This window comes from Artibeus jamaicensis, unplaced genomic scaffold (genome assembly GCF_021234435.1).
Source record: "Artibeus jamaicensis isolate MK-2021 breed Jamaican fruit bat unplaced genomic scaffold, CSHL_Jam_final contig_685, whole genome shotgun sequence".
Taxonomy (NCBI): Eukaryota; Metazoa; Chordata; class Mammalia; order Chiroptera; family Phyllostomidae; genus Artibeus; species Artibeus jamaicensis.
Genome location: NW_026521924.1, coordinates 17,303,500 through 17,330,487, shown reverse-complemented (window position 1 = coordinate 17,330,487; position 26,988 = coordinate 17,303,500). Strand labels below are relative to the sequence as shown.

At 38.5% G+C, this 26,988-nt stretch overlaps 1 protein-coding gene across 3 annotated transcripts in view; it reads right to left on the bottom strand.

Moving 5' to 3' along the window:
* ITCH (itchy E3 ubiquitin protein ligase) overlaps positions 1-26,988 on the bottom strand; it is a 119,008-nt gene that overhangs the window by 90,078 nt on the left and 1,942 nt on the right. Inside the window, exons 2-3 of one of the 3 annotated variants that reach the window (XM_053671029.1) lie at positions 24,928-24,998; positions 8,089-8,150 (exon numbers count right to left, since the gene is read on the bottom strand). Coding sequence is in view for 1 of the 3 variants with exons in the window: in XM_037164681.2 (XP_037020576.2) it covers positions 24,864-24,875 (12 nt within the window). In the remaining 2 variants the exon portion in view is untranslated. Of the gene's footprint in view, positions 1-8,088; positions 8,151-24,863; positions 24,999-26,988 lie in introns of all 3 variants that reach the window. The other 2 variants (XM_037164681.2, XM_037164682.2) reach the window with 2 other exon arrangements.

Here is a 26,988-nt window from a genome sequence, read left to right as displayed (position 1 = left end):
TCAGAAAAAAAATACAATATATGAAATAAGTAATGGCCCTGGCTGGTGTGGCTCAGTAGGTTGAGTACCAGCCTGCTAACCAAAGGGTTACCAGTTCGATTCCCAGTCAGGGCATACGTCTGGGTTGAGGGCCAGGTCCCCAACTGGAGACATGCAAGAGGCAACCACACATTGATGTTTCTCTACCTCTTTTTCTCGCTCCCTTTCTCTAAATATAATAAAAACCTTTTTTAGAAAATGAAATAAATAATACACTGGACGGAATAAACAACAGATTAGATGTAGCAGAAGACTGAATCAGTGATTTGAAAGACAAGGAAGAAAATTAAAAAACAGGCAGAACAGCAAAAAGAAAAAAAGAATTTTAAAAAATGAGGAGAGCTTAAAAAACATTTTGGACAACATGAAGCATAATGACATTCACATCATGGGAGTACCAGAAGGAGAAGAGAGCAAGCAAGGGATCAAGAACCTATTTGAAGAAATAATGACCAAAACCTTCCCTAATCTGGTATAGGAAAAGGACACTCAAGTCCATGAAGCTCAGAGAGTCCCAAACAAGTTGGACCCAAAGAGGCCTACGATGGGTCACACCATAATTAAAATGACAAGGCTTAAAGACAAGGAGAGAATCTTAAAAGCTTCAAGAGAAAAACAGGTAGTTAGTTATATACAAGGGAGAACCAATTAAGACTGTCACCTGATATCTCAACAGACACATTTCAGGACAGAAAGAAGTGGTCCAAAATATTCAAAGTGATGAAAAGCAAAAACCTTCAAATAAGACTACTTTACCCAGCAAGGCTATCATTTAAAATTTAAAGGAAAAATAAGGAGCTTCCCAGACAAGAAAAATCTAAATGAGTTTGTTAACACCAAACTAGTATTGCAACATTAAAGGGAGAAAGAAGAAGGGGGTGGGAGGGCAGGTGGGTGAGGGGGGAAAAAAAGGAAACTAGTCTAACAATAAATGGCACTAAATATGTATCTATCAATAATCACCTTAAATGTAAATGGCTTAAATGCTCCAACCAAAAGACACAGGATAGCTGAATGAGTAAGAACACAAGACCCATACACATGCTGCCTCCATGAGACCCATCTCAGATCGAAAGATACACACAGACTAAAAGTAAAGGGATGGAAAAAGACATTTCATGCAAATGGAAAGGAAAAAAAAAAGCTGGACTAGCAGTACTTATATCCAACAAAACAAACTTTAAAAACAAGGCTATAGTAAGAGACAAATAAGAGCACTACATAATGATACAGGGAACAATCCAACGAGAGGATATAACCCTAGTAAACATTTACACATCCAGGATAGGAACACCTAAACATATGAAACAAATCTTGATAGACATAAAGGGAGAGGTTTACAGAAAAACAGTCATAGTCAGGATTGTAACACCCCACTGATTTCAATGGATAGGGCTTCCAGGCAGAAAATCAATAAGGATATAGTGGCCTTAAAGGACACACTAGGTCAGATGGACTTAATTGATATCTTTAAAGCATTTCACCCCAAAGCAGCAGAATATACATACTTTTCAAATGCACAGGGAACGTTTTCTAGGATATACCACATGTTGGGATACAAAATAGGTCTCAATAAATTTAAGAAGACTGAAATCACATCAAGCATCTTCTGTGACCACAATGCTATGAAACTAGAAATCAATCACAAGAACACTGAAAAACATACAAAGACATGGAAGCTAAGGAACATGTTATTAAACTATGAATTGGTCAAATAACGAGATCATGAAAGAAATCAAGTCACCTTAAAACAAAAATGAGGATACAACAATCCAAAATTTGTGGGACATTTAGAAAGCAATCCTAACAGGGAAATTCATAATATTAGAGGCCTATTTCAAAAAACAAGAAAAAAAATCTTCTGGCCAAGATAGAGGCGTAGGTGGAAACACTGTACCTCCTCACACAACCAAATTTGAGGACAACAAAGATTTAGAAACAAAAACACAACCAAAACAGACAGAAAATTGAACTGTACCAAAGTTTGACAACAACGAACCATTCATCCAGACCAGTAAGAGGGGTGGAGTTGGCGGCTGATGGAGAGGGGTCCGGCAGAAAAAGGTGGTAGTTAGCAAACTGGGCACAGGGACAAAAGGAGCAAACCCAGTAAGGCTCACAAGGTGGCTGGCTGACCATGGACACACATTCACGGGTAGATAAAGCAAGCAAAAAAAAAAAAAAACAAGCAGTGAAACAGACCGCACAACCCAGGGCCCCAGCTACGGGAAATAAAGCCTAAAAGCACCAAATGAAAAAACTTGTGGGGGTTGAGGTGCCGGGAGAGGCCCCCAGCCTCACAGGAGAGTTCACTGGAGAGATCCACAGGGTCCTAGAACATAAACAAGCCCACCCACCCAGGAACCAGCACCAGAAGGGCCCAATTTGCTTGGGGTAAGTGGCAGAGGGGAACGAAATCTGAGAGAGAAGAACAAATGCCATTGCTCCCTCTCTGACCCTGCCCCCAGTCACAACCCAGTGACTGGGTTGACCCGCCCTGGTGAACACCTAAGCCTTTGTTCCTCATATGTAATAGGCGCAAACAGACCAAAACATTATGGCTCAAGCAGAAAAACAGCTCAAAGCCCCAGAATCAATACTTCTAAGTGACAAAGAGATAGCCAACCTATCAGATGCACAGTTCAAAACACTGGTGATCAGGATGCTCAAAGAACTGGTTGATTTTAGTCACAAATTAGATGAACAAATGAAGGTTATACTAAGTGAAATGAAGGAAAATGCACAGGGAACCAATAGTAATAGGAAGGAAACCGGGACTCAAATCAAGGGAGTGGACCAGAAGGAAGAAAGAAACAACCAAACAGAAAGAAATGAAGAAACAAGAATTAAAAAAAAAAAAAAATGGAGAGGCTTAGGAACTTCCAGGACATCTTTAATCATTCCAACATCCAAATTATAGGGGTACCAGAAGGGAGAAAGGAACAGCCACCAGTGGAAAACTTATTTGAACAAATAATAAAGGCGAACTTCCCCAATCTGGCAAAGGAAATAGACTTCCAGGAAGTCCAGGAAGCTCAGAGAGTCCCAAAGAAGTTGGACCCAAGAAGAAACACACCAAGGCACATCATCATTACATTAGCCAAGATTAAAATGAAGGAGAGAATCCTAGAAGCAGCAAGAGCTAAGGGGACAGTCACCTACAAAGGAGTTCCCATCAGACTGTCAGCAGATTTCTCAAAAGAGACCTTACAGGCAAGAAGGGGCTGGAAAGAAGTATTCCAAGTCATGAAATCCAAAGACCTACAACCAAGATTACTCTATCCAGCAAAACTTTCATTTAGAATGGAAGGGCAGAGAAAGTGCTTCTTAGATAAGGTCAAATTCAAGCAGTTCATCATCACCAAGCCCTTATTATATGAAATGTTAAAGGGACTTATCTAAGAAAAAGAAGATAAAAATAGGAACAGTAAAAGGACAGCAAACTCACAGTTATTAACAACCACACCTAAAACGAAAGCAAACTAAAAGGACAGCTAGATCAGGAGTGGAAACATAGAAATGAAGATCTCAAGGAGGGTTAGCAACAGGGGAGTGGGAGGATGAGAAGGGGGGAGAAGGTACAGAAAATAAGTAGCACTGACGGTAGATAGAAAATAGATAGGGCCCTGGCTGGTGTAGCTCAGTGGACTGAGCGTGGGCCTGCAAACCAAAAGATCGCTGTTCGATTCCCAGTCAGGGCACATGCCTGGGTTCAGGCCAGTTCCCAGCAAGGGACACATGAGATGCAATCATACATTGATATTTCTCTCCCTCTCTCCTTCCCTTCCCCTCTAAATATAAATAAAATCTTAAAAAAAAAAAAAAGAAAATAGATAGGAGGGAGGGTAAGAATAGTATGGGAAATATAGAATCTAAAGAACTTGAGACACATGGTCATAAACTAAAGGGGGGGTAATGGTGGGGACGGGGGGTGTAGGGTGGAGGGGAATGAAGGGGGGAATAGAACAACTGTAATGGCATAATCAATAAAAAATAAATTTAAATTTAAAAAAACTATGAACAATAAAAAATGTAAAGCTAAAAAAAAACAATCTACAGAGTAGGAAAACAAACACATATGCCAGTATAACTGATAAGGGGTTAATATCCAAAATTTCTTAAGCACCTACAAAACTCAACACCAAAAAAACTAACAACCTAATTAAAAAATAGGCAAAGGACCTAAATAGCTACTTCTCCAAAGGACATACAGATGACCAACAGACATATGAAAAGATGCTCAATGTCACTAATCATCAGAGAAATGCAAATTCAAACCACAAAAGAACTTATATGTATGACCCATAGACAGGAACTAAAGAGGGGGAATGTGAGTGGGAGGGGTTGTGAAGGGTGGAGGGGAATATATGGGGAGAAATGGGACAACTGTAATAGCATAATCAATAAAATATATTTTTAAAAATATAAATAAAATTTTCATATTCTGTTCAAAACACACACACACACACACACACACACTCTATGTCCAGCTGTGGCCCATGTGGCTCTGTTGGACAGAGCATCGTCCTGTGCACAGAAAGTTCGCAGGTTCAATTCCTGGTCAGGACACATACCTAGGTTTCAGATTCTGTCCCCAGTCTCCAGGGAACCAACCAATGTTTCTTTCTCCCTCAAATCAATAAATGTATCCTCCCATGAGTAATGAAAAACAAACAAAAAGCACTATATCTACATAAAATGTATACAAAAATGTTTACAGTAGCTCAACTGGTAAACGATAAACTGTGATACAATCATATACTAGAATATTACTCAGCAATAAAAAGAAAAAATACCGATACACGCAAAAATTTGAATGAATCTCAAAGGTAACACACTGTGTCTGAGTGAAATCCAATCTCAAAAAGGTACATGTTTTCTGCTTATGTGACAGTTTCCAAAAGAGAGAACAAATCTGTAGCTACCAAAGGTTAAGAGTAGAGGGTGGGTATGTCTACAAAAAAGCAGTACAAGGAAAGTTTTTGGTGTAATGGAACTGTTCTGCGTTCTGGTTGTAATGTTGGTTTTAAGAATCTATACATGTATTAAAATTCATGCAACTGTATGTCAAAAAAAGCCAGCTTTATTATACAATAATTTTTAAGTTAACATTTAAAATATCTTTTAATTTTTATTTTATTATGCCATTACAGTTGTTCTATTTTCCCCCTTCATTCCCCTCCACCCTGCACCCCCCACCCCTACCATTCCCCCCTTTAGTTTATGACCATGTGTCTCAAGTTCTTTGGATTCTATATTTCCCATACTATTCTTGCCCTCCCCCTATCTATTTTCTACCTACTGTCTATCCTACTTATTTTCTGTACCTTCTCCTCCCTTCTCCTCCAACTCCCCTGTTGCTAACCCTCCATGAGATCTTAATTTCTATGGTTCTGCTCCTGATCTAGCTGTCCTTTTAGCTTGCTTTTGTTTTAGAGGTGGTTGTTAATAACTGTGAGTTTGCTGTCCTTTCACTGTTCATATTTTTTATCTTCTTTTTCTTAGGTAAGTCCCTTTAACATTTCATATAATAAGGGCTTGGTGATGATGAACTCCTTGAATTTGACCTTATCTAAGAAGCACTTTCTCTGCCCTTCCATTCTACATGAAAGCTTTGCTGGATAGAGCAATCTTGGTTGTAGGTCTTTGGATTTCATGACTTGGAATACTTCTTTCCAGCCCCTTCTTGCCTGTAAGGTCTCTTTTGAGAAATCTGCTGACAGTCTGATGGGAACTCCTTTGTAGGTGACTGTCCCCTTAGCTCTTGCTGCTTCTAGGATTCTCTCCTTCATTTTAATCTTGGCTAATGTAATGATGATGTGCCTTGGTGTGTTTTTTCTTGGGTCCAACTTCTTTGGGACTCTCTGAGCTTCCTGGATTTCCTAGAAGTCTATTTCCTTTGCCAGATTGGGGAAATTCTCCTTTATTATTTGTTCAAATAAGTTTTCCACTGGTGGCTGTTCCTTTCTCCCTTCTGGTACCCCTATAATTCGGATGCTGGAGCGTTTAAAGATGTCCTGGAGGTTCCTAAGACTCTCATTATTTTTTTGAATTCTTGTTTCTTCAATCTTTTCTGGTCATTTTTTTCCTCCTTCTGGTCTACTCCTTTGATTTGAGTCCCAGTTTCCTTTCCATTACTATTGGTTTCCTGTGCAATTCCATTCATTTCAATTAGTTTAGCCTTCATATGTTCCTCTAATTTGTGATTAAAATCAACCAGTTCTTTGAGCATCCTAATCACCACTGTTTTGAACTGTGCATCTGAGAGTTTTGCTATTTGTTTGTCGCTTAGATTTATGGGCTCTGGGGCTTTGAGATCTTCTTGAGCCATTTTTGGTCTGTTCGAGCCTATTAGGTATGAGGAGCGGAGCCTTAGGGGTGGGGCCCGGCCTCTAGGTCCAGGTGGCTGGGTTGTGATGCTGTATGTGGGGGCGGGGTCAGAGCCAGGAAATGGCGGCCCTCTCTGCTGCCTCCCATTGCTGGGACCTGCCCAGTCCCGTCTCACTGCCCACTCCCTCACCGGCCTATCTGCGCAGGAATGCGCCAGCACAGTCAAGCCGCCACACTTCACCCTCGCCGGATCCGCCGGTCGCTCACTGGGTTGGCCCTTTGCAACCCCATGCCTGGGATCCACGCACCTGAGTCTGTCTGACTGAGTTTTCCTGTGCAATCCCGCTGTGCCAGTTGCTGGCTTTGCCCCTCTTACTGGTCAGGCTGAAGAATTCGTTGTTATCAGACTTTCGAAAAGTTCAATTTTCTGTGTTCTGGCTGCGTTTTCTGTTGCTAATATTTTGTTGTCTCTAAACTTGGTTGTGTGAGAAAGCACGGCGTCTCCACCTATGCCTCCATCTTGGCGGAAGTCTCAACATTTAAAATATTTTTAAAGCCCTGCCTGGTGTAGCTCAGTGGATTGAGCACGGGCCTGCGAACCAGACAACTGCGGTTCGATTCCCAGTCAGGGCACATACCTGGGTTGCAGGCCGGTTCCCTGCAGGCCAGTTTCCAGCAGGGGACGCACAAAAGGCAACCATACATTGATATTTCTCTCCCTCTCTCCTTCCCTTCCCCTCTAAAGATAAATAAATAAAATCTTTTTAAAAAATCATTAAAATATTTTAAAGGCTACATACCCATATATTAATATGGGTTGAACAGTGTCTACCCCCAAATTCATGTCTACCTGGAACCTCTGAATGTGACCTTATTTGGCCTTACAAGGCTTTGCAGATGCAGTCGATTTAGGATAAGGTCCAACTACAGTAGGGTGGGGCCTAATTCAATGACTGGTATCCTTATAAGAAGAAAATTTGAACACAGAAACATGTACACAAAGACATGTAAAAATGATGTGATGACATACAGGCAGAATACCACTTGAAAATGGAGGCAGAGACTAGAAAGATATGTACAGAAGCTAAGGAATGCCCATGATTATAGGCAACTATCAGAAACTAGTATAGTCAACAGATTCTCCCTCTCAGGGTTTCCAACGCTGCAGACACCTTATTTTGGCCATTTGGACACCTAAACTGTGAGACAATAAACATGTTATACTTTTTAAAACTACCTAGCCTTGACTAGTGTGGCTCAGTTGATGGGGTGTCACTCTGCAAAGGAAAAGGTCGCTGGTTTGATTCCAGTCAGGGCACATGCCTGGATTTTGAGTTCAGTCCCTAGTCAGGGCATGTACAAGAGGCAACCGATCAATAGTTCTCTCTTTCTCTTCCCCTCTCTAAAAATAAATAAATAAAATCTTAAAAAAAAAAAAAAAAAAAGAAGGTACCTTGGTTGTAGTAATCTGTTACAGTAGTCCTAGGAAACTAATATACCCGATGATCCTATTTATGACACTCTGGAAAAGACCGAGTTATTGGGAAGAAAACACATCAGTGCTTCTTAGGGGGTAGGACTGGGAAAAGATGAATGACTGCAAAGGAGCACAAGTAAAGTGTTTAGCAAAATTCAAATACATATATACTTGAAAAGAATTAATTTTATTATGTGTAAATTATATCTCAATAAACTTGACAAAAAAAAGTATTCTCTGACCTGGGCAGGTAGTTCAGTTGCTTAGAGCATTGTCCCAATATGCCAAGGTTGTAAGCTGGGTCCTAAGTCAGGGCACAACCAAGAATCAACCAATGAGTGCATAAATGGGTAGCACGACAAATCTCTTTCCCTCCCTTCCCCTGCTTCCTCTCTCTCTGTCTAAAATCCATAAAATGTATTTTTTTAAATGCATTCCCAATGTGAACGACCAAAAATATGCTGTTAATCTAGTTTCTACAACAAAAAGAAAACTGACTTCATTTCCTTATCTTGAGGAGACCCATTTCTAGCTCCTCCTTTCTACCTCCACAGTTCACTGTTAGATTAACCTTTCTTTCCTAATGTCCCTTTCATCTTACAATCTATCCTACTTTCGCCTTTTCTACCCTCCTCCTAACACTCAAATTTTATTTATAAAAAATAAATTTGTTTATTGAGGGCAAGAGGATGAAAGTAATATAAAAATCAAAACATATCTAATTTTAGTTGACTCTTCTTTCTCTTGTCAAATGGGGGTGGGATTTTATTTGTACATTTTTCTCTAAGGGTCCCAATCTGCTCATGGAAACTTTATACAGGGGGAAGCTGTGGGGCAGAAATTCCTTATGCAACCAATTTGGAGAACTCTTTATCAGGGCAGAAATAGGTGCTCAGTGCTAGCTACTTCTTTCCCTAATACAAAATAGTCACTGCATGCAATGGGGAGCCCAGTAATTAGTGAAAAGAAGCTCTAGAAGCCCACTCTGCCCTCTCAGCACTGGTCCACGTCCTTCATTATTTTGTCTGCAGCCAGAGGATCTTTTTGATCTTCTAAAAATCCAGGGAACTCCTTTTCCATCAGTACTCTGTAACGTAGCCTTTATCCCCAGCAAATGTGTAAAACGTAAACAGCATGATTTCCATGGCGTGTTGCATTTGAAACATTTTGGTGAGGTCTCGGCCTGAGATTTAGCAGGATCACTCAGCTGGCCAGGATGTGTGGCCAATACTCAATTTTTAAAGCCATTTCAACTCTGCCTCCATCTACAGCTTTAAAATTCATAACAGAGATAGAGGTAAATGTCTCTGCATGAATTTCCTATGGAAATAACTGATTTTTAAAAAAGTTTTCACAATCAAGTACAATGGTATGATTTACTAGGTATTTCCACCTAATAAACCATTGTGACTTAAACCAATGAAGGTATCAGTTTGAATCTAAGATCAGATATAATGTTAAAATAATCTATCACCTCATTAGCCTGTAAGTTACAAAGGAACAAAATAGAGTCAATTCTTAACAGTTTTATATAATTTGAGTAATGTTTACTAGCACACTATAAAAACATGACAGACAGAAAATGTAGAAAAAATGTGTAAAATATTGCCAGAGGTAAAAACTAATCTTAACATCCTCCTGACAGGCAGTGGAAAGGAAAATATGAAAAGAGAGACATATTTCAAAAGATTATTTCAGTAACATCCTGACCCATAAGCAACAAAGAGGCAAACACATTTCTGGCCTTATTTTAAAAATATGTGTCCTATTTATAAATTATTAAATAGAATATTATGAAATTTACTTGTTATTTTCAGAAATAACATCTCTAACAATCAGTTATTTTTATAGGCCACATCTATTTTGACCTAGAAGACCTTTCAATAATTTAATAAGGCCTATATTTCCTTAAAAGCCACCAAAAAGACATTTCAGGTAACATAAAGAACTGATGAGGAGAAAAACTGGTTATTGAAACAGTACAAAGTTCAGAGCTCAAATACACAGTGGTATTCAAAGAGCTAAAACCTAATGAAGTCAAACCCTCAAACAGCCTTATTAAAATACAGAAGCATAAATGATAACTGTAAATACTGAGTAGTCACCAGTCAATCATGTACCCAAACTACGACTCAAGTAAGAGTTATATATCAAAGGACCTGTTTTGAAAAATCTGTCATCATGCACCAGTCAGTGCTGTGAAGAATGGATTCCAGCTTCAATCTAGTTGGAAGTGAAACCACAAAGTTAATGATGGTTCCTGTGTACACAACTAGTAGCCACCAATACTCAGTGGGGTTGAAAACTAGATTCTGTTCCCTAAGGCCACAGTAACAGAGACTGACTACAAGGAACAATGTTTTTAGATCCTGTTCTCCACTAGTGATAGCAAAGGAGCTGACTTTGGTATATGGGGTTATTGAAGGTATCATCATCGAGACTAAGAATTCTTTGGGTTGGGGTAGAAAGTAAATACTCATTTCCATAGCTTAATTTCTCAACAAAAGAGAGGGTAATGAACTCAAACCCACACATGAAAAGTTGGTTTCCTATTTATTGGAAAAAGTTACCTTAACAGGGAGGCAGGATACAGACCATCCTCTCTCCCCCACAACAGTGACACCTTGGCTCTGAACATCACGTGTCATTCACTGAAAGCTCCTTTCCCATTTTCCAACCAAGTGTATCAGCATGGATTGTAAAGAATATGCATAGAGATGATTATCTTATTCAAAGAGAAAAACAGAAAGGTACAACTTTCAAAGTTCAACAGTATGAAAACAAAGTTTAAGATAATTGGCACCAGAACTGAACTTTAAGCATTCATTTGCTGGTTTGAACTCTGTGCCCAGTATTCCAGAAGTCAATTTTTTCCCTGTTCTCCCAAATGGCTTTCCAACAAACATTTTAATATTAACTACTGTTACAAGTTGTTTCCCAGCTTTCATTACTTACTGATAGAGTTTAAAGGATATGACATGACACAATAAATATAACTACTGTTGTGCTACTACAAATATTGCTCTTTTGTAAACAATGCTATGTAGTAATATACCACCTTACTACATGTAAAGTTTAATTTACTGACTCCTAAAACATTCTTGTTTCTGACCATCTCTAAATATCCATGAGTTCTCAAAATATAAGACCCTGATGCCCTCTATCCCCAATCTTCCAGCAAGCCTTCTCATATAATTTCCAAACACTTAAGAACTAGCAAGTAAATTTGGTGTTAATACTAGTAAGTTACTGAATAACCTATGCATACTTTAGAAACAAATGTACGCATTTTTACTGAAAGGAGTTTAAAAAATTGTTATTCAGATAGTATTTAAAACCAGGAAAAAAGCCCTGGCTGGTATGGCTCAGTGGATTAAGCACAGGCCTGAGAACCAAAGGGTTGCAGGTTTGATTCCCCCATCAGGGCACATGCCTGGGTTGCAGGCCAGGTCTTCAGTGAGGGGCACGTAAGAGGCAGCCACACATTGATGTTTCTCTCCCTTGCTTTCTCCCTCTTAAAAAAAAAAAGAAAACAGAAAGAAAACCAAAGAGAGAGTCATTTATACTAAGAGCCCTAAATACTGGGGGGAGAAAACATGGGATAAATTACCACTTACCCATTAAGAAACCAATAGGATTATGAAAGCCAGCCAACTTTACATTTGAAAAGAAAAACTGGGTCTACATACTTTCCCCTTACTATTTATTTTATGCCAAGACTACCTCCTCTACTCTGACTGAATCTAAAAAGGAACTGAATAAAACTATTATTCCAAAGAGGGCAAAATACCACACACATCCTTTTTGTTCTCACAGGGAAACAAATTGAAATCAAGGAAAGTTAAATGGATTGCCTAATTAGACAAAAAATTATTTTCTTTTTAAGATTTTATTTATTTATTTATTAGAGATAGGGCAAGGGAGAGAAAGAGAGAGAGAGAGAGAAACATTGATGTGCGAGAGAAGGTTGACTCTTGTGTACCCCTAATGGGGGACCTGGCCTGCAACCCAGGCATGTGCCTTGACCAGGAATTGAACCAGCGATCTTTTGGTTCACAGGCCAGCACTCAATTCACTGAGCCACATCAGCCAGGGCTAGGCAAAGACGTTACATGTAACACTAAAAGTACCATCCACAAAAGAAAAAAAAAAAATTGAGAAATTAAGCCTTGTCAAAATTAGAAACTTTTACCCTTCAAAAGACACTATTAAAAGGGGGAAAAACTGGAACAACTATAATAGCATAAACAATAAAATATAATTTTTAAAAAAAGCAAAAGGCTGGGAAAATATATTTGGTAAGTCACGTATCTGATAAAGGATTTACATCCAGAATTCACACCTCCCCCCCAAAAAAACCCTTACAACTCAAAAATAAGAAAAACAACCCAATCAAAATGGACCACTCAAGGTCAGAACATAAGCTATACCAAAAAAACTGAGATCTCTAGCCTTGCTCAGTTTAATTTCATGATTTAAAACCATGGTTCCATAAAAGAGCCAAAAAAGATAAAAGAGAAACAAACAAAAAACACTTATTGCTATATTTGAACTTATTCAGTTTAGTCCTTTTCAAAATTATTAAAATACATTGAGTCTAGGATCATTCTCTCTCGACAAAGACAAAACCCTAACAAATACCACAGTCTCAAAACTTCTCATCATCACATAATGAAATCACATTAAAAAGTGAATCACTGACATGACTGAAATAGATTTTTTCCCCTCAGATTTATGAAAAGTAAAACCCTTGTTTGAATGCCTCAGGCTGACTTGTGTTTCTTAGGGAACCAGTAACAATAGCAAGAATCAAATTTCTTTTAATAAGATTGTATATTTTCCTTCTCTAAAGTAAAATTTAAATGAAACAGAGACACTTCCTTGCACAAAGGCTTAATCCTTTATAAATGTTTACCCCACCAAGTAAATGGTTAAAAGAGAAGTACAGAGAATTCAAAACTTAAAAAAATGTAATGAAGGTCTTGCCCCAACCAACCTTTACTTGTAACCTCTCGTCATCAAACATTTACCAAAGGACTATATATTGAGAATGGTTCCAGGGGCTTTGTCAACAATAGGGAAGGAGAAGGACCAACAGTAGAACCAGACACAGAAAAGATATGGACAGCAGCCTGGAAAATTAATAAGATGTCAAAAAAACAAACAAAACAATTTAAAAAATGGGTAAAAGGCCCAAGCCAGATAGCTAAATTGTTAGAGCATCTCCCAATACACCAAGGTTGCAGTTCAATTCTGGTCAGGGCACATTCAAGAAGCAACCACTGAGTGCATGAATAAGTGGAACAGCAAACTGGTGTCTCTCTCTCTCTCTCTCTCTGTGACTCTCCCTCCATTTCTTTCGCTTAAAAAAAAAAAATCAATAAATTTTTTAAATTTACATAAAAATTAAAAATGGGCAAAGGACTTAAGTAGACATTTCTCTGAAGACACAAATGGTAAAAATAACATAAAAAGTGCTCAACAGAAAAACATAAAACAAAACCACAGTGAGATATCATGTCACCCATTAGGAGGACTTATTAACAAAGAAACAGAAAACAACAATGTTGACATGGGTGTGGAAAACGGAAACTTGTGCACTACTGGTAGAAACATAAAATGGTACAGCTGCTGTGGAAAACTATGTATGGTGGTTGCTCAAAAAATTAAACCTGTATTACTATATGATCTAGCAATTTCCCTTTTAGGAACACACCTAAATGAATTAAAAAGGACACAAAAAGATATTTGTACACCCACATTCATAGCATCATTATTCAAAAAATGGCCATAAGTGAAAATAATCCAAATGTCCATCAACAGATGAATGGGCAAACAAAATGTGGCATATACATAAAATGGAATAATATTCGGGCCTAAAAAGAAATGAAATTCTGATACTTGCTACAAAAATGTTCTTGAAGACATTACATTAAGTGAAATAAGCCAGACACGAAAAAAAATCATTGAATGAGTCCACTTAAATTAGGTATCTCGAATAGTTGCATTCTATGTAAAGAAAAAAGTAGCACGGTAGTTACCAGCAACTGGGGTAGGAGGATGTGAGTTACTATTTAATGGTAACAGTTTCAGTTTGGGACGATAAAAAAGTTCTGGAAATGTACAGTGGTAAAAAACAATGTGAACATACTTAATTCTACTGAACCAAACACTTAAAAATGGTTAAAATAGTAAATTTTATGTACGTATATTTTACCACAATAACAAACAAAATAATAATCAAGACAGATAAGTTCATCATTTTCTTTGTCCCTTAGAAATGAAAACATCAATTTATATGGTTTATGTACTCCATCTTCATTCCCTCATGAAAGCCTGGCAAAATGAAGTAAAGGAATAAAAAAGTATAAACCCTTAAGGGCATAGACAAAGGAGGAGGAGATGACTACAGTTAAATGTCAGCAACATTCTGGACAATGAAAAGGAATAGTAGTTACATTCTGCACATTTCAATATACATAAAATATAGTTTTTAATTAAGACCTATAGTAAATATATTTCCTCCAAAAAATCAAGAACAAAACAGTCTGGGATTTCCCTTTAACTACTGACATTTCACAGAAGCAAATGCAGCTAATCCCTCTCCCAGTCCCTATGTTCCTTTCCTTCCCACTTCCAAAGCAGATTTAGAATTAAATGAACCACCTAAAAATCTCTTTTAATGTTCAAGACAAATGAACTCCAAAAACTAAGTTAGGCAAGCAAAAGCAAAAACAAATCCCTTCCCTTTAAATGAAATTTAGCTCAATTTGATGCTATTGTTACATCTCTACAATGGCGACAACTTTGTGTACTTTTCAGAGGCTCAGTTTAGTACTCTTATTCATCAATGAGGGAAATGTTACTATATCTCAAATATTCTTTTATTTTATTTTTCTTACATTTTATTTATTTATTTATAGAGAAAGGAGAAGGAAAGAAGAAAGAGAAGGAGGGAAACATTCATGTGCTGGGAGAAACACCAATCAGTTGTTTCCCACATGCCCCCAACCGGGCCTACAACCTGAGACCTGGCCTACAACCCAGGCATGTGCCCTGATGGGGAATCAAACCTGTGACTTTGAGGTTCTCAGGCCAGCACTCAATCCACTGAGCCACACCAGTCAGTGTTCCAACATTCTTTATACTCAGGCTATATTTAACACTATTTTTTCAGTTTACTTACTAAAAAAAACCAAAAAAACAAACAAAAAAACCTTACAACACTAAATTTTCCATTTTAGCCAAAAATAAGGAATAACTGTCATGTGTACGTCAAGAAAATTGTCATGATAATGTAGAAACAGAACAAAGAGCCTGGTGAAAATAAAATCCTAAAAATCACTTTCTCATGTTATACAGAATAAACACATGCCACCTTTCTACAATATTTATCAGTTTTTTTAAAACATTCTGAATCATAAATTAATCATTGTATCAAGCATTTGCTGCAAAAATCTATATTTTTCAATGACCAAACTATATTTTTCAGTGTTTCCAAACCTTAGAAGATGCAAAAATTCCACATATAAATGAGTTTAATGAAGCTTACCAGGGGTTAACTGAAATCATCAAAAATCCAAAACTAGAAATGTGATAAGCAGTTGAACAACTCTGATAGTTCCTTTTTCTTTTTTTAAAAACAAGGTTACTAATAATAGCTATCATATAGTCAACATTTTTTAATGTGCAATCTCATAACAACCATGGGAAGTAGAAATTACCCATTTTTTCAGAGGGAAAAAAATAAAGGTCAGAGTATCTATGTTTATGATACAATGCTGGAGCTGGCAATACAAATCCCATGCATTAAAACCATCATATTACACCATTTCTCAAAACTATAATACTTTCCAAATCCTAGTTTCATAAAACAAAAAAACCCTAAGTGCATAGATAAAGATCCACTTTTTACCTAATTCATCTCTACTGTTTATAAAACTATCTGACAGAGACTGGCAGCATTTATATTTAGTTATACTGCTAATTAACCTTCAACTATTTGTATAGCGCTAAAAACTTACTTGTCTTTCTACTCCACTTGTACGAACTAGAAAATCGTAAGACTATATATGTGATCCATCTTTAAGGACTGCTGGCGCTGAGAGTGTGATGAAGCAAGATCCACAACATGAAAAAAGAGGGACAGCCTGTCCACACAGTGTTATCCTCACATATCCAAGTTTTTACAAAATGAATAGGAAAAAAATCTTTCAAAACTAGCCCACTTTATCTACTATAGGGTTCCAGTGACACAGGGTGACCCAAATACAAGCTTTTGTCCCTTCCTTTGTATTCCCACTACCACCTTCTTAGTCTGGTCTCCTTGCCTCCAGACCCCACCAACCCTAGTAAATATTGTAGACCTCAATAATATCAAATAAATCTTCATAAAATCCCACTTAAATTTGTCAGCCATCAGGACTTAAGATTATCCCAAAATAAGGTCTCGTAATTCTTCCCAACTTTCTCCTCCAGACCCACACAAAACCTCGTCAGACCCCTTTAGACCCCTTCAGATCTAAACTCCAACTAATCTAGTCTCTTCACCCTTGCCCATTCTGAATCCCAGTCTTAAACGACTTCACTTTTTCTCTCAATAATTATTCTACATACCCCTCATACAGCCCTAGACTGCTTTGAGGTATTACTTGAACTGTCTTAAACCTTTAAGTGGGTAAGGACTTTCTTCCCAGAGGGCAGGGAATATGGGTTATGCTGCAAAAAATCAAGCCCCAAGATCAGAGGTTGCAAAGTGGTAACCCACAAGATAAATTCAGCCCACAGTGGTGATTTGTTTGGCCCACAGTGTTTATATTATGAATTTATAAGTTGCCAACATTTAAAAATAAAGAGTTCTTACAAAAACTGAATTTCCAGCTTCTCCTCAGAAAAAAGTTAAGATGTTTAGACCACATACAGTCTATACTCTCCACTAGATCAACAGTGAACCAACACTGAAGTATATATTTTTAAATGGTTAAAATGGTGAATTTTACCTCAATTAAAAACAAAAACAAAAACAGAATGATCCAGAGCCCTGGTTGAGTAATTAAGTTAGTTAGAGCATGGACCTGACACACTGAGGCTGCGTGTTCAATCTCCAGTCAGGGTACATACAAGAACTGACAAATTAACGCATAAATAAGTGGAACAACAAATTGATGTATCTCCGTTTCTCTGTTCATCTCTCTCCAACATCAATAAATTTTAACAAGGGAAAAAGAAAAGTGAATCAAAGCTGCCTAACAGTTGTCTAATTGGAAAGACAAATTCCCTCATTTACTTCAGTCACAAGACAGTCTATCTTTACTATTTAAAATGTTCATCTAGCCTTTATTGGCTTTTGAATTTATAATGCTCATCGTGGATAAGCTTACTGAATAAACTGACAGTAATTTCAAGAATGACAAGGTTGGTGGTAATGATGATAATGACATAAATAACAGTAAGAGTAATTTACATTTCATGCTTATTTTGAGCTAACCATTGTACAAAAAATACTTTATCTCAGACTTCTGGCCAAGATGGAGGTGTAGGTAGACACACTTCGCCTCCTCACACAACCATAGAAAGATTGATAACCAGATCTCAAAACAAGTAACACCCAGAACTGTCAGAAAATCTAGTTGTATGGAAGTCTAATAACCAAGGATTTAAAGAAACCACATTCATCCAGACAGGTGGGAGGGGCGGAGTCACAGACATGGGCAGAGATGCAGTGTGGCAAACAGAGGTGGCAGTAGCAGAAAGGACAGTCTCACATTCATGTGTAGTGGATAAAAACCAGGAGGGATACCTTGGGAGCAAAGGATACCTTGGGAGCGAGCAATCCCAGCCCCAGGCCAGACCACACAGCCCAGGGTTCCAGCACCAGGAAGATAAATCCCCATTACCCTGCCTGTAAAAACCAGGGTGGGATTGGGGCAGCAGAATAAACTGCCAGATTTTTGCCACTTAAAGGTCCCATATGGACTTAGAATGTACACCCTCCCACTAAGGGTTTCATCACCAGGGCAGTAGCTGGAGGGGTGCCAATTGCACACAAGAAGTGGGTGAAGTGATTGGAAATGGGGCAAGTGCCAGAAAAACCTCCAGAAACCAGGCAGCAGCACTGTCCCCTGTCTGGACCCTTCCCACACACAAAGCCACAAAGTCACCCCACCCTGGCAAATACCTGAGACTCCGCCCCATACAACTTAACAGGTGCACTAAGTCAGGGAGTCAAAGCAGATCTACCTAATATACAGAAACAAACACAGGGAGGCTGCCAATTTAAGGAGACAAAGAAATACGGCCCAAGTGAAAGAACAGGGGGAAAAAAACTGGAAAAGGACTAAACAAAACAAAGACAGTCAACGCATCAGATGCAGAATTTAAAGCACTGGTGATCAGAGTGCTCAGAGAATTCAATGAGTACAGCAAAAACATTAAGGAAGAAATGAAGGTTACACTAAGTGAAATTTTTAAAAATCCACAGGTAACTAACAATTAAGGGAAGGAAACTGGAATTCAAATAAATGATTAGGAACATAAGGAAGAAATAAACATTCAACCAGAACAGAAACAAGATTCAAAAAAATGAGGACAGGCTTAGGAACATCTGGGACAACTTTAAATGTATCAACATCCGAATCATAGGGGTGCCAGGAGGATAAGAGGAAGAGCAAGAAATGGAAAACTTATTTGAAAAAAATAATTAAAGAAAACTTCCCTAATTTGGGGAAGGAAATAATCATACTACAAGTTCAGGAATCACAGAGTCCCAAACAAGTTGGACCCAAAGAGGACCACACCAACACACGCCATAATTAAAATGCCACAAGTTAAAGATAAAGAGAGAATCTTAAAAGCAGCAAGTGAAAAAGGAGACAGTTGCCTACAAAGGAGTTCCCATAAGACTGTTGGCTGATTTCTCAAAAGAAACTGCAGGCAAGAAGAGATTGCCAAGAAGCAAGTATTCACAGTCAAGAAAAGCAAGGACCTACAACCTAGATTACTTTATCCAGCAAAGCTATCATTTAGAATGGAAGGGCAGATAAAGTGCTTCCTAACAAAGAGGTAAAGCTAAAGGAGTTTGTCATCACCAACCCATTACTACATGAAATGTTAAAGGGACTCATTTAAGACAAAGAGATCAAAACCATGAACATTAAAAAGGCAACAAATTCACAACTATTAACAACAGAATCAAAAAGAAAAAATAGAGAAATGAAATCTTTTTGAAGATGGCAGTACAGGCAGACATGGCTTGCTTCTTCACACAACCACATCAAAATTACAACTAAAACTACCATCACTCAGGAACATCAGAAATCAAGTTGAGTGGAAGTCTGACAACAACAGAATTAAAGAAACCACATCCATCCAGAATGGTAGGAGGGGTGCAGATGCCAAACAGGCCGGAACCACATCCACATGCAGTGGACAAAAATTCTGGAAGGGTATATCAGGAGTGAGAAGTCCCAGACCCACACTATGTCCCCCAGCTCAGAATTCCAGCGCCAGGAACATACGTCCCCAAAACTTCTGGCTGCAAAAATTAGTGGGGATTAAGTCAGTGAAAGAAATCACTGGAGCCCCATGCAGTTCCTCTTAAAGAACCCACACACAGACTCACCTACTCGGACTCATTTTCTCTGAGCTCCAGCACCAGAGAGGCAGCTTGAAAAGGCACCAGTGGCAAACAGGGAGAAACTGAAGTATCTGGCATGAGGGTGAGCAGAGGCCATTGTCCCTTTGCTAAACCCTACCCCTCACAGAGCTGGCAAGCTGGTGACATATCTGAGATTCCATCAACCTGGCTAACACTGTTTGACCCACCTTGTAGATCCCCAGAGGCTCTGCCCCACCCAATTTGCAGGCCCAATCAAGCTCCTTTTCCCTAAGAATGGCTAGAGTTGGCTCCAAAATCCTACTGGCTTCTGTGAGCCCTAGTGGCAGCCATATGAGATTTACAGCTTGGTTTCACCTGGGAATCTCCAAGCACAGCACAAGTAGCAACCATCTCAGATTGCTTTACAGCTCAGGCAGACTGCCCCAATGGGAAAAACAGGTGGAGGCTGACTTTGGCCTGTACCACGTGGGAATCCCCAGGGCCAGTGTACCCAGTGGATAGCTACAAACCACGTTCAGAGTAAAACCACCCTGCTCCTGAACAGCTGATCCTCCACAGAGGGCAGAGGTTGGTGATCAGTGGTCATAGCCAGTCATTGCAGCTGACTGGCCTGGATAAATCCCTCCCATTGATTTGCTAACAGCAACGAAGGCTCAACTGCAAGAGGAGGTTGCACTCAGCCCACACAAAGGGTGTACCCCGAATACCCAGCTTGGGTGATAGGGAAGGCTATGCCACTGGACCCTACAGGACACCTACTACATTAGGCCACACTACCAAGACACCAAGTCAAAGCAGCTCTACCTAATACAGAGAAACAAACACAGGGAGGCTGCCAAAACAAAGGAGACAAAGAAACATGGCCCAAATGAAAGATCAAAACTCCAGAAAAAGCTAAATAAAATGGAGATAAGCCATATACGAAATGCAAAGTTCAAAATACTGGTTATAAGGAGGCTCAAGGAAATTAGTGAGGACCTCAGCAGCATAAAAAAAGACCCAGTCAGAAACAAAAATAAACTAATTCAGGGGTGTCAAATTCATTTTCACCAGGGGGCCATATCAGCCTAACAGTTGCCTTCAAAGGGCCAAATGTAATTTTAGGACTGTATAAATGTAACTACTCCTTAACAGTTAAGTGAAAGCTCAGTGCTGCTGCCGGGTAGAAATAAGGTGCCGGGCTGGATTAAACAATGTGGAGGGCTGGATTTGGCTAATTGGACTAACTGAAATAAAGAACAATTTATAGGAAAACAATAGTGGATGAAGCCCAGAATAAAATCATGATTTAGAACATAAGGCAGGCAAAAATAACCAATTAGAACAAGAAGAAAAAGAATCCCCCCCAAAATGAGGATAGCATAAACAGCCTCTGGGACAACTTCAAGAGATCCAATATTTGTATCATAGGGGTGTCAGATGGAGAAGAGAAAGAGTGAGAAATTGGAAATCTATCTGAAAAAAATAGTGAAAGAAAACTCCTCTAATTTGGTGAAGGAAAATAGACATGCAAGTCCAGGAAACACAGAAAGTCCCAATTATGATTCATGCAAAGAGGGCCACTCCAAAACACTTCATAATTAAAAGGCCTAAGGTTAAAAATAAAGAGAAACTCTTAAAAGCAGCAAGCAATAAGAAGTTAACTACCAGATGGTTACAGATGGAAGCAGGGGAGGGGAGAATTGGTAAAAAGGTGGGGGGATTAAGAAGTACAAATAGGTAGTAACAGGGGAGTGGGAGGAGAAGGGGGGAGAAGGTACAGAGAATAAGTAGCACAGACAGTGTATAGAAAATAGACAGGAGGGAGGGCGAGAATAGTATGGGAAATATAGAACCTCAAGAACTTGTGACACATGAACATAAACTAAAGGGGAGGGATGGTGGGGGAGGGGATGTGGAGGGGAATAAAGGGAGGGGAATGAAGGGAGGGGAATGGGACAACGGTAATGGCATAATCAATAAAATATATTTTTTAAAAAAACAAGAAGTACAAATAGGTAGTTACGGAATAGCCATGGGGATGTAAAGTACAGTATGGAAAAGGAGCAGCCGAAGAATGTATATACATGACCCATGGACATGAACAATGGTGGGAGTATTGCCTGAGGGAGTAGGGGGCACTGGGTGAAGGGGGGCAAAGGGAGAAAAATCAGGACAACTGTATTGCATAATCAATTAAATATAATTGAAAAAAAAACAACAAACAAACCTAAGCAAACAACCAGAACAAGAACAGAATCATAGGTATGGAGATGATTTGGAAGGTTATCAGCTGGGATGGGGAAGGGGGAGATTGGGGGAAATGGTGCAGGGATTAAAAAGCATAATTGGTTGTAACAAAATAGACAGGGTGATGTTAAGAATAGTATAAGAAATGGAGATACCAAAGAACTAACAAACACAACCCATGGACATGAACTAACTGGGGGGATTGCTGCAGAGAAGGGGAGGTACCAGGTAGAGAGGGGCAAAGGGAGAAAACTGGGACTATAATAGCATAATCAATAAAATATACTTTTTTTAAAAAAAGGACCCTGCCTTGGCTGATGTGGCTCAGTGGATTGAGTGCCAGCCTACAAACCAAAGGGTTTACCAGTTCGATTCCCAGTCAGGGCACATGCCTGGGTTGCAGGCCGGATCCCCAGCAGGGAGTGCACAAGAGGCAACCACACGCTGATGTTTTGCTCCTCTTCTCCCTCCCTTCCCCTCTCTCTAAAAATAAATAAATAAAACCTTTGTTTCAAAAAAAGGACCCTAAAAAATATACAACTTGGTCAAAGTCATACTGCCAATACATGGTAGAGCCAAAATTCAAAATTACACAGTATAACTCTAGCACACACTGTTAATCCCTATATGATTCCTTAAGTCTAGAATACTTTCCTATTGTGACCAACTAAACTGATTCTCTGAAACAAAGAATCAAAAGACAAAATTTTAGAGTCTACTCTTTCTTTGCACAAATGACTAAGTAGTAAACCATCTGCAGATTTAACTGCAGATGGCATTTATGGATTTTTTTCCCTTGTCCTAAAAAAAAAAAATTCACTGTAATTGACAGAAAGGGTTAAGGAATCCAATAAACTGTATTCTCTCAGAAAGCATGTATGTTATAAGACATTTCTGGAGTGAGATAAGCTCCATGTACAAAAATTCTCTATCTATCAGGGTAAACAGTTTGTAGACATGACATAAAATGCAAGCTTCTTTAGGGCAGGGACTGCTTTTTCATCATGAGTCCCTGCAATGCCTAGCATAAAGCAGTACTTACCATACATTCAATTATGTTAGAAATAAGAAACCCAAAGTTAGTATCTTAAATTTCAATTCAATGCAATCCTTATTGTATCATCTTGCTTTTTACAATAATTACTGGTAAATGTGTTTTTCTGACAAAAACAGAAAATCCTTGAGGCAAGGGTTTTATATTAAGCAACCTTTGGGACTTAGCACAACAGGAGCTCAATGAATGCTTGCTGAATATTACAAACTTAACATTTCTTTACCTGGGTTCCCTACAAGTCTTTCTACTCATGTTCAAAATAGAGCTTAAAATGCTTCTCAATTATAAAGCACTGGATATTATGAAGTGCTACTATGAGCTATTTCTGAAACCAGTCCTATACTGTGTTATCAACAAAGCACTGAAAAATTAGTGAACCAGTACAGGAAGTACTAAGTATAGTCAAAGAATGAGCTAGAAGGAACCTTAGAGATCATGTTTAATACTTTCAATAAACAAGTGAGGAAACAGAGACCCACAGAGATTTAAGTGAATTGCTCAAGATCATAGAATTTAAGTAACAAGCAATCCAAGGCTGGAACCCAGGTCTTCTGAATGTTTGCCCAGTTTTCTTTCCACAGAGAAGTACTTTGTGAGCTCAGAATGAAGTGGCTACTTTTAGAAATATTTTAAAGAAATTTGGAATGGAGAATGATCTTTCCCAGAACATAAGTTTTTGTGAGATACTACATCACCATTAAATAAATGAAAGCTGCCATGTTCCTTTACCGCAGATAACATCACCTCCTTTCCCTTCCTTTTTTTTCTCTACATATACACTTTTCATGTTCATGTCTTTCCTTTCACTGTCAGATTCTAAGAATTCTTCCTTTTACCATTTCTACTTTCCTCTTACTCATTCTTTTTCCTAGTATCTCTCACAAAGCATCCCATCTCCTTGTTTTCTCTCCAAGATTATGAAAAAGGAACAGATTAAACACACTTTTGATTATAGTACTAGGACACCATAATAAGCAAATCACAGCCTTGGCAATTAGTTAACAAAAAGTAAAATAAACAAAGGTTCCTAAAGATGACTGAATAATATTGATGTTTACAGTGGAGAAAAGAACATTTATGTGAAGGGAGTGGTAATGACAACAAACAGTAGAAAGGTAAAGGTTAGGCAAGAGAAAGGAACCACTCTCTTCATATTCAGCTTCCTCACCTACCAATTCATCTGCTCTACTTCACTCATACCCTATTCTCTTACTGCTGTCTTTTTATATGTTCTACTTTTTTAATCCAGTAGTCTTCCTTTCCTCTCTCCTGATCTTTTAAAGTGAATGTGTCCTGTCCTCATATTTTCTTTTTGACTATTATTGCCAACTTCTCCCCTTTGTATAACTAGATAATGTCCTAAATTATAAAAACTCCTGTTTTCTACAGATTCAATATGTATTACTTTATTTGATCCCTACAACAATGTCAGGGAGGCAGGTAAAAAGCAACACATCTATTTTAGAAATATAAACTGAGTCCCAGCAAGATTAAATAATTTGTGAAAAGTCAGTTTGTCAGTGGCAAAAATCAAATGAGAACCCACACCTATTCTTTCCATGTCCTCCATTTTTTTCCACTACACCATGTTGCCTTCTTTTTAATTCCTGCACTTTTTTACCATATACATGCAAATACCTAGATAAGTTTACAAAGATGTTTATAAAACAGCACAAATGGGAAAAGTGTGTGTATATCTAAGGAAGCTACAAAAACAAAAAAGTCAGAGAGCCTATTAAGAGCACCATGTGACCCCAGCTTGTGTAGCTCAGTGGACTGGGTGCAAGAATGTGAACAAAAGGCTCACCAGTTCAATTCCCCGGGTTGCAGGCCAGGTCCCCAGTAGGGAGAGTGCGAGAGGCAACTACACATTCGTCTTTCTCTCCTTCTCTTTCTCCTCCCCCCCATAAACAAATAAATAAATAAATAAAATATTTTTTAAAAAAGAACACAGTGTTAGCAATTGCTAAGAATTAGCAATCACATGCTAATTCTTATAGAGGAGATTCTGGGTTTCAGATCCAGGCAGAAACTATTTTTTCAACCAACTGATATAGCCAGCATTAACAGTGCTCTCTCACCATGCCTCCCACAGCAGTTACATGACCAAGGCTCACCCTCTGCACCATTCCTGTGCCACAATCTCTCTCACAGGCATGCCATCATAACTGAAGTTCTCACCGTTCAAGTCACAAGTCACTTCTTTGGGTTAAGGTACTGTCTCCAGAAGGCCACTGTTAAATGCATGTTACCTGAAAGGGGAAAAAGGGTCCATTAACACATTGCTATGGTTAAATGCATCAAATTAGTAATGACCTTGGGAATCTGACAGCACAGTATTTTTTTTAAAGGTTCACTGGATAGATAATTGTTCATGGAGCAGGCAGGAGACTCATACATAGTGGGTTATTCTGGGTAAGATGGCTACATGGCAAAAAATGAGAGTAGCCATATAAACACATATTCTACCTCTAGTCACCCTAAGGACAGTCTCTGCAATCTGTAAGCTCCTGGAAGATAGGAGGATCAAAAAAACACTCCAAGGATCTGACTATAGTCAGTTCTGAAAAGCAGCAAAAGAGCCGGGCTGGCAGCAGTTTTCCAAGGACAGTCAGTACACTGCTAGACTGAAGAAGGATAGAAGCAGAAAAAGCTTCTGGTTAACTATGTACTTGTAGTTGTAAGGCTAGTTTCCAACCCAACATTTTTAGCTGAGTGCCAACCTCCCAACCAGAGAATACTGCAATTCAACTCCCCAACACCCCCCCCCCGTTAATTTATATTGACTCAAAGCCAGTATCGTTTATAGCCACAAAAATCAACGCGCCTTTACTGAGCGCTTATTATGAGCCCAGAATTTGACTAGGTACTATAAATACAGGGGGAAAAAAAAAAAACCTGTATACACTTTTGCCTTAACTTGGATAAAAGAAACCAATGCCCAAAACCCAAAACTGAGAGACGAAAAATAAGAAAGTAATAAAAAAAAAGTTAATTCTTATCAGTACTACCACAAATTTCTTAAGCCAGAATTAATACGACAAAACTTACTTCTCAGCCAAAGTTCATTGTTAAATTCTTGCCTAAACAGTCAAGAGGCAAAGATTAGAAAAACCTTTTTTTTCCTTTTGGTCTAATACTAAAAGCTCTTTAGTAGCACACATCCATCTAGATACACTGGATAATAACCCACAAAAAGTTACAAAACTTGGTTCTACTTCTAGCACTGATTCTTCACTAGTTTTAGGTAAATAATTTAACCTGCTTAGGACTTTATTTAAAAAGACAAACAACTCTAGAAAACTAAAAGAATTGACTAGTCTAAGACTAACCTGGTACATATACCTGCTACTAGAGAACTATGTCCACAGGAGGTATCACCAATCAATCATAACTCGCTTTCCCAGAGAACCTATATGACAGAAATTGTTTCTCAACACATTACTTCTGGAAGCTACTTCAAAGCAGAGTTGGCCCATAAACCAAAATATATTTGCAACTGTGGACTAGATAATCTCTGAAATCTCTAAATTTCTAATACCAAGTTTCTCAGGGTGGAAGAAAAACACTTCCAACAGGCTTAATCAATAATGTTAACAGTTACAAATTTCAGTCTAAAATCCAAGTTCTCCTCTAAATCAAACCCAATCTGGTTCTAATTTTTGAAAGATGCTAACAAACAATATACTCCAATACCATTAACATATATAGCCTGACAATATTATTTACATTTGCTAACAGTTTTTGTTTGTTTGTTTGTTTGTTTTTTACAGAAAAGGAGCCCTTTACCGAGACTGGCCCTAAAAAAAAAAATCATCATCCAAAATTATGTTAACAATATTGCACCAGTAAAGAACTATACCCAACCCTCTGATCATCCCTATAGCCTCTCTCCAAGGTCAAGACTCTTCACTCTCACCTAGACCTCTGCAATAGCTGCTCTTCCATCCTTTCACTTATCAGATCCATCTTTCTAAAACACACATGTATTCATATTACTTCCTTACTTAAAATTGATATTTACTGCTAACAACATAGAACTCAAGATTTTTAGCATTATACTTAAAACTCTTCATATAATCGCCTCCTTGGACTTTTCTGGCCTCACATCTCATAATATTCTCCTTCTCCACTCAACTCTGTTCCCTGAAACTTTTTTCTTCCATAATCCTCTGCATTGACAAAGCATTAAGGTGCTTCCTCTGCCTGCCCTGTTCTTCCCCTTCCCCATCCCTATCACAC